Below are 9,335 nucleotides of genomic sequence, written 5' to 3' on the forward strand. Positions count from 1 at the left end.
CATACAAAAAGCAGTCTTTAATGTGTAAAAACAACCAAAAAGTAATGCTTAGTGGAAAAGCTAACAAGGGAACAAAGGAAACAGGCGGGTATTTATACAAGGCAGTCCAGGTCTGAGCAATCAGAAGCTCGGCAAGCATGAACGCCATAGCGTCATGTGATCAGGGAAGTCCGGTGAGTGAGCATGCTGGGAATTGGAGTCTTTGTTGTGAAGTTTAGTGTCCTGAGCGGGCAAAATGACAGCATCAGGACTGACACATTTAAATTGTTCAATAATTTTTACATCAAGAAAATGTTCTGTATGGAATGAAAGATGGTGATTCTGTGGCATCGTTTAAAGAACCTTTTGTAGTAGCTTTTTTATGAGTGTAAAAGTACAGTATTTAATAACTCTCTCTCCCTCCATCCTTTATCACCTGTAGTTACCACATCATCTGCTCCAGTTAAAGTCTCTCCACCTCACAAGCCTCCCCAGCCACCTCCTCAACCACCTCGACCGCCTCCGCAACCTCCCAAGAAGAGAAGGAAACACCGTAATCGCATCAGCAAGGCCGCCATGAGGGCCATGCTAATGTAGCACCCAAAGGTGAGGTATATTGGCATATATATTTATATACTGTATGTCTACACATACATTACTATCAAGTGATTTATTACTGACAAAGTTGTGCAAAAGTAATGGCAGTGATTTTTTGCACCAGTATGTTCTCTCACATCTTCATACTTTTCTCCCGTTTTCTTTTTTTTTTCACAGACAAGTTAAGGTGCAGTATCAGCGCAAGAGAGATGACCTTTCCTGAATAATGTCGTTTGTTCGTATCGTGTTTATTCATGGAGATCCGCCGGCTACACTACTAATCCTCATCCAGTAACCCTGTTCCTGGGAGAAGCCGTGTTTGGTGGACATCTGGGAATTGAGCTGCTTTTTCCCATGACAAAACAGCGACACTGTGGAGGAGGAGGATACAGAATAGTGCAGCAACTGTACTCTAATGTCCTTCTGCCCTGCTCCCAGGTGGAAACATGATGTCACCCTGTGAAACTGTGCAACTGAGGGGCTGGTTGAGGAATGCGTCTTACAGCTCTGATAGAAAAAGGAAATGAAAAGATTTCCTTAATGGGAAATGTTCTGCCTCTCTGCATCTCTTTTAAGACAAAAGAAAAGCTTTCTGGAATTGAGAAGATGATCTAGAAGTAGTCGGAAATGGAGCCGACAGGTCTGGAAGCTCTGCAGTGCAAGAGACTGGTCTGAAATTTCTTTAAAATGTAAGAGAATGGTCTAGAAGTGGTCTAAAATGGAAAAGACTGGTCTAGAATCTCTTTGCAATGGAGCAGACTGGTCTAGAGGCTCTATAAAATGTTGAAATGCAGCAGGCTGGTCTAGAATCTCTCTGGAACAGTAAGGCATTTTAATTTAGAAGTTTTCCAGTATAGGATGACGGGTCTAGAAACTTTCTGGAGAGAAAATATCTTTACAAAATCTCCCTGGAATTAAAAGACTGGTTTATAAACTTTCTGGAACAAAAAGATGGTCTAGACGCTCTTTGAGATAGGAAGTATTAGAAAAGAACCACTGAATAATGAGTGGTCTCCAAGCTTTCTGGACTGAAACAACTGATCTAGAATCTCTCTTGGACAAGAGAGGCCAGCCTGAAAGCTGTATGTGATGGATGAGACTGGTCTAAGAGCTCTCTTAAGATGGAAAACACTGGTATAACAGCGATCTGAAATGGAAATACAATTGAAGATTCTATACACATGCCCTAACTTGTCAGATAGCCATTGTTAACCAGCTGTAACTAGGTTGGTTATTTAATTTCATATTTAGGGTGGAAAACAGCTTCACGGAATCACTTCACTCACAAGATGTAAGCTAGCAGAAGAGCGTTTGCATTTTCCATTTTTTAAGAACTGAAGAGTAAGGAAAGGCAGGCAAGGGCAGGAGATAGTGACACAGCATAGCCAACAGACGCTAAAGTGTACCATTTAAAGTATATAACAATATTTCCACCATTCCCAGCGTTTCAGACTCTCTATCATGCAGTATTGAACCATTTACAACCACTAAATAGTTTCACCTTCTGTACATAATCCCGAACACCATACTGTTTTACTTTATTTTTTTAATGTAATGTTCATCTTATTTAATTTGACTGTTAACACTGGAAATTCACAAAGAACAGATAAAGCGTTTGCAGCTCCGTTGTATTAATTCCGACATCTATAAATATGAAGGTGCTACATCATGCTAAAAAAAAAAAAATCAGCTTCACTATTAATATTATTTATTCTTTTTCAGCTCTCTTTATTGTAAGTTTCTATTCCTATTTCTGTGTATTTGTTTGGGATGCATTCTGACAAATGTGTGTGTGTGTGGTTTAGTAAGAGTTGAGATGTGTATGTGTGTCTGTCTCCCAGTGTGGCGATGTTTGCACCAGATCTTCCCACCAAGATAAAATAAAACACTAAAACTTACCTGAGAAAATCATTTTTGAAATCTGATATTTGCTTTTGTTGACTGTTTTTTTTAAGAAGTCATGCAGTGTGTTGACGCTGCGAAACAAGCTACAAATGAATTTTTAAATGGTTTATGTGAACTGAGTGTTACATAATTTGAATGGCTCTAGGACAATTAAAAATATATATTTTTTTAGGAAAACTGTAGAACATTATATTCGATCATTTTGCCTTTTTTCAGTTTGTTTCCTCAGCTTTCATACAGTAATTTCCTTTTAAAATAAAGATTACACTGTATGTATTAAGGAGAAAAGGGTAAAACAACCGAATAAGGATTTATATAAGTAATAAATATAGTAATTTAATTGAAAAAAGGTTGACTGTAAGTTGTAATGCTTGTTAATGGACTTATTATAGTTTTTTTTTTTACTGCTAAGAAGCATATGCCTGTACTTTACATTAGGGCTGCAACTAATGATTTTTGATATTTTGTTAGTTGACTAATCTGATTATTTTTTCAAGTTTTTATTTTTAGTCGATTAGTCAACGATGATTTCTGTCATGTCCTCCATCTCTAAAAATGATAGGAACAGCTGAACATGAGATTCAAAAGGCATTTAAATGTCTGGGTGTTGTTTAAATGTGGAAAGTACTGATATTTAATAAGTAAATATGTAATCTGTTGTGTTTGGGCACTTTTACAGTACTTACACTTTTACACTTTTTTTACACTTTTGGAGTACTGTTACAAATTATCCAGTAAATATTTTTAGGTCCTTTTTTTTAAATCTCGATTTTATTCATATTGTCCAATAAGAACCAAGTCAACTACAAGCAAAACTATTTAATTTTGTAAATTAAAGCAAAAGGTATTTGAAACATCTGGCAAAAGCCTTTGTCTAAACCCAGCATGAATTGTGTGATGAGACTAGATACCACTGGCTATGAAGAACCAATGCGATTCTTTTTTTTTACACAAGCAAAATATTTCTTAGTGTTTCCCCTATGTGTGTGTGTGTGTGTGTGTGTGTATGTGCACCACAGCGTGGCATGTTTGTTTGTCTGGTTTTCTGCTGTTTACTTTGTCTTGAGTGGTCTACCGTTCTCTCTCAGTCTAAATAAATGTCTTTTCCTTTTTCCTGTTCTGTATTATTTCACTTCATATATTTTGACCTTTATTGGTAGGTGTAGTTTATACAGAGCCGACTACAGCAGTGTGAAGCTTATTGATATATTCATACACATCTATATACACATATATACGCATCCCTCTCTCTCTCTCTCTCTCTCTCCTGCTCTCCCTCACCATTCTCCCACCCCCCCCTCTGGCCTGACTCCCTTTCTTGTTGACTTTTCTGGCCATTCTCCCAGTATCCCTCCACTGTGTTCCCAGTGTCCAGGCCCAGTTCAGCAGAAAGAAAAGAAGAGGAGTGTATTAATAACCCTGCCTCCCTCTTCCTCTCTCTCTCTCTCTCTCTCTCTCTCTCTCTTTCTTTCTCTCTCTCTCTCTCTCCTTCTCTACTCAGCAAGTCTGATTAAAACAAACACACGGTCACTATGGGTGCCCTTCACCCCTGTTTTTTTTTTTTTATAGGTAACTGCTTACATCTAAGAACTAGAAGAAAAACATTTGGGTACCACTTTAAAATAAGACTACCTTTATAAAGGGTTTATAAATGGTTTACAATTAGTTATTAATGATTTTTAAGGCATTTACAACCTAATTAGTAACCATTAATAAACAAATTGTACACCATTTATGAAGCCTTTATAAAGGTAGTCTTATTTTAAACTGGTACCCACATCTGTAAAATTTTGTCTCATGGTACTGTTTGGTCCGGGCCTGCAAACTTTAATCAGTTTGGACTGTAGCAGGTGTGAAAGTTGCAGGAAACCAAGGTCCAGAATGCATTTTTCTCATACCACCATACCACTAGGAGCGCTACATGGAACACGCCAAAGAAGCACACTGGTACATCTTGACATCTGATGGGACTCGTGGTTCTAGGACAAAAAGTAAATATTCACTCAAGCTTTCTAGAGCTGTGTTCACTGATACATGCTTCTGCGGATGTGATTTCATACAAACTGCAGAACCACCAGTGGTTCCTGACCTCTTTTCCTTACTAGTATAACTCAGTTTGTGGGGTAGTATGGCTGTAATGGCTGAGCACTGGGTTATTGATGACAAGGTTGTGGTTTCTATTCCTGGGTTCCTCAAGCCTCCAGAACCTCCACTCAACACTCCAGGCTCCAGGATTAATCATAAAAGAATAAGTCCCTCACTGTTTAAAAAAAAGGAAAATTCTATGTTAGCTTTTCAGGTTTGTTCTTGTTGTGTCTGTGAGTGGGGACGGTTGTGAGGAGTGGTCTGACCTGTGCTTGCCCACCCACTCTGATATAGCCAAGCCAGACGCACTCCCATACATGATATCAAACTCTGCTTAAAGTGATATCAGTAAGCACCGTGTTAGATTAATGATGCCCTGCATTCCACAGCACAGCCAGAGGCAAAACACTGAATCATCTGTACAGAAGGAATAAAATAACTACACTGATGGACAGAAGACGAATGTTGCTAGGCCTATTTTGCACTGTAGAAATTAAAACAATTAGAACACACACACACTACTTCTACTAACTGCTACTTTCACTTTGCTGTTTCGTGAGTCTGTAAGGTCATGTTCACATTGCCAGGCTGAAGTGACTCAAATCTGATTTTTTTCCTCAATGAGGCTCAGATCTGAATTTGTTTTAATCAGATTTGAGTCACTTTCGTATGTGGTTCTAAATCAGATACGTATCTGATCTATGTACATGCGTCATGTGAACAGTCAAATAGGACTTCATGCGTCTTTTTGCTTTTACACATGTGCTACGTGCTTCTCTCTTGTACCCACACTCTATCTCTTAGTGTAGCTGTGCAGCTATAGCTGCAAAAACAGCAAAAGCAAACCACCTGGCCTTTTTTCACGTCCTCGACCTGAGCTTGTACTTCAGACCAGCTGTTTGCTCCCCACTCCAGCAAAAGATGCTCCACATATGAGCTGCTAATGCATCCATTTCCCTTTATAAAGCTATGAGTCATCTCTCAAATATGACATTTTTTGTTGATGGTAAAGAAGGCAATGTTTATACACGTATCAGTGTGCGCATGTGAAGCGTTTCACGGACAGATTTGTTCACATTACACACAGATCAGGATTTGAGCAGTGTGGCCTTAGTAGAGTGGATATTATGATGCAACTGATGCAATATTAAAGTTGAGTGCAAATAATGAAACTTGCAAATAATGCAACATTTTGATCAATGCCTTGATTAAAGTTCATGAAATGGTTAAAAGTATTGGGACACTGGTCTAATTAATGTTTTTTCAGAACTCAAGGGTATTTAAAGAGAGTTTGTCCTGCTTTTCTTGCTTTTTTTGGAATAACTGTCCTGTCTCTACTGTCCAGGTAAGGAAGGCCTTTTAGAAGATTTTGGAGCATTTCTGCAAGGATCTGACTGCATTCAGAGACAACAATTGTGAGGTCAGCATGTCAACACTTTTTATCTACAAAAAGTAGATAACATCATAAAACTTGACAGATTGAACTTATTGAAAATGTTCTACTAACCAAAAATTGTTAGCTGTGATGAGCTGAATGGAGCACCATCAGTCTAGAGATCACAGTTCCACTACTCTACAACTTAATGTGTGGGAACTTATTACCTTTCCATGGTGCAAAAACAAGGTTCTTGTTTTTGTTCTGCTCTGGAGTATCAAGATTAGATTTAAAGAATCTGAAGAGACTTATCCTATTCTGCTTATCCTAAATCTGCTAGTTTAAAGTCTTTTTTACAGCACAAGCACTGCCACATTGGTTCCCCTTGTCAGCATGTTGGATTCCAACAGAGAATGTTGTAAGAACTTTTAGCAACGTTTTGAAAAGGTTCCAGGAAGGATATCCTGTAATGTTATAGACATAATGTTCCAGGATCGTTCCAAAAACGTGTGACATATGAATAGTTTGCATCTCAATGTTTGAACCATTAAAATGTTTCTCACAAAACGATTCCAGCTACATAAATACTAACATTACGGAAATGTATAAAAAGTAGATAACATCATAAAACTTGACAGATTGAAGCTTCTAAGAACTTTAACCTTAACATTCTCAAAATGTGCTACTAACCCAAAATTGTTAGCTTTGATGAACTAAATGGAGCACCATCAGTCTGGCAATCACAGTTCCACTACTCCACAACTAGGTTCTTGTTTTTGTTCTGCTTTGGAGTATCAAGATTTCACCATGGTTGGTAAACCTCTCTAAAGCGATTCAAAGAATCTGAAGAGGCTATTCCGCTAATCCTCAGTCTGCTAGCTAACAGTCCAGTGTTTAACAGCTCAAGCACTGCCATATTGGTTCCCCTTGGGCAGTTGTGGTATAGCACGGGCTTCTTTCTGTTTACTCCTAATCCTCCTCACACACTGCTGTCTCTCCAAACATCAGAGAGTAGAGATATTCGGCACTAGACTGAAAAAAACCTGCCCTCAAAGCTTTGTTTCACTTCTCACACTCACAACTCCACAAACCCCCCACAGAACCCAGGCTGAAAGAGCAGGCAGATGGGGATGGGTGAGGCTCTGAAGGGAAACAGAGGCCACAATAGTATCATTAATGAAAGATGTATTAGAGTTATCTGATTGACTCTGGAAATCTGCTTCCTGATACGTGCTCCGGCGCTTTAGTGGACCGCTCACGTCCGACTAATCCTCTGATTTGAGTGAGCGACTGAGAACAACACACTCTACTGACCCCACTGACACTTCGGACGCTAGAGGAACAAAACTTTGAAGATGAAGCAACAAACATAGTCTCACTGTCCTCCACTGACTTAAGAATATGCCTCAAGGGTTTATTATAGACGTCTGCTTGACTTCCACTGTGGTCCTTCTGAAATCAAGAGTAGTAACAAGGAGATGGTGTCTCTTCAACTCATCCCAAATGTATTAGATAGAGATCCAACATTGGCCAATGCGCCAATGCCTAATCAGCCTGTAGCTGATGCTTGCCGTAGGACATGGTGACCTTAGATTCTGTTCTAAAAAATCCTTGTAATCTTCGATCACTCAGATGGCACTGCATCAAGAACTGTCATTCAATAATAGCTAGATACAGATAGGACCACACAAACAAAGAGATAACTTTGGTAAGCTTTTGAGCAACTGGCTAACTTGTGATGTTTCCAGAGTTTGCAGTTGATATGTTTGTTTCTTTAACAGTGTTAAAATTACGGCAGATTTAGGCAAACCTAATTCACATTTTCTGTTAAAGAAGAGGCAAAACGGAGTCCTTCATGTCTTCAAACATCCTGAGCCTAGTGAGCTGGATGCCAGTCCCACTGACCAAGACTAGGAACCAGCAGATGAAGGTAAGGAGTAATGTTCAGCCTTGTAAACTTACGATGTGCTGCACATGTACTTAGACATTTTGGATGGGGATCTAATCGGGTACAGGTGTTTACAAGCATATTAATCTTCTATTAATCAGATTTTTTAAAGGATTATCCACCTCGATTGATCAAGCTCAATTCCGATTGAGCTATTAGTCTGATTAGTACGATACGGATTATTAGGCTGCATGTAAACGTCTCTAAAGATGAAAAGGATTAACCAGGCTTTCAGGATTTCAGGTCCTGGAACAAAATCTGCTGACTCTGATCAGATCTTTTCTAGCAATGTCCAAGCATATTTCAACAAGACAATGCATAACCACATGCTGCACACATTACAAGGACATGGCTGTGGTAGAGGAGAGTTCTGGTATTGAACTGGCCTTCCTGCATCCTGACCTGCGCCCAAAAGAGAATGTGTGGCGAGTTAAAAATAAAATATGCAACAACAACAAGCCTGTACTCTTGCACACTTTAAGATTTTAAGGTTTAATTTTGCAGGAAGAATTGGACAAAATAAGGCCTGAAACACTTCATTACTTGGTATCTTCAGGTTCCAAAATGTGTTGTGGCAACATTACAGAGCAAATGGAGCAAGTGGGGCAAAAATTAGCGCACACGAGTCGTTGTTGCTGTTCCTCAACGGTCCAGGTCCAGGACATCCAGCAGTCCTCAGGGGAACTGCAGTAAAGTGTTATTTGTGGCTCACTGTCACACAGAAATATGTGCACACACACACACACACACACACACACACACACACACACACACACACACACACATGCGTGTTATGTGCGGAAGCACACATGCATTCACACACCCAAGCCGTACACACGCCCACATGCACACGCACACGCTAACAATGGATAAGATCTTTATCTCTACCGCCAGCACACAGCGTCTTCCTGTTGTCTTATTTAAGACTTGGGTCGTGTGTGTGTGTGTGTGTTTGTGTGTGTGTGGTGCATCTAAATGAGTGTGTATGTGCAGAAATGTGTCAACAACTAGGAGATGTGTAACACTGTTTACTATAAGGGTACATACTGATGCTGGTGCACGCTGTGGGTGAGTAGTCAGTAAATGTGTGTCTGTGTGTGTGTGTTTGTGTGTGTGTATGATGCTAAGGAAGTGGGCAGAATCGTTTTCAGTCCTGAGACAGACACTGTCTATAGGATTTCCTTACAATAAGTCTACAGTATCCCAGCTTCTATGGGACTACTACAGGAAGTCATGGGATAGCAGTGCATAACTTAATCATGAAGTGTTTCCTCAGTAGCTTGGGAATTCCCATACCTGAATAAGTTGAGAGGTGTTATCTTGTAAGTGTGGCAAGGTTTATAGTGGGTGCCCGATGGATAGGTCATTCCATTGCTAAAATTATGCATTTATCATTCCCCAATCAACAGTATCAAGTGTGTACCACGAATACATCATATCGTCGCT

At 39.5% G+C, this 9,335-nt stretch overlaps 1 protein-coding gene across 1 annotated transcript in view; it reads left to right on the forward strand.

The window, feature by feature from the left end:
• pdgfbb (platelet-derived growth factor beta polypeptide b) overlaps window positions 1–3,594 on the forward strand; it is a 28,558-nt gene extending 24,964 nt beyond the window's left edge. Inside the window, exons 6-7 of the mRNA XM_022668482.2 lie at window positions 422–585; window positions 754–3,594. Of these exons, the coding sequence (XP_022524203.1) occupies window positions 422–576 (155 nt within the window). The 3' untranslated portion in view covers window positions 577–585; window positions 754–3,594. The remainder of the gene's footprint in view (window positions 1–421; window positions 586–753) is intronic.
• The last annotated feature ends 5,741 nt before the right edge of the window (window positions 3,595–9,335 follow it).

The sequence above is a fragment of the Astyanax mexicanus genome, chromosome 19 (assembly GCF_023375975.1).
Source record: "Astyanax mexicanus isolate ESR-SI-001 chromosome 19, AstMex3_surface, whole genome shotgun sequence".
Lineage (NCBI taxonomy): Eukaryota > Metazoa > Chordata > Actinopteri > Characiformes > Acestrorhamphidae > Astyanax > Astyanax mexicanus.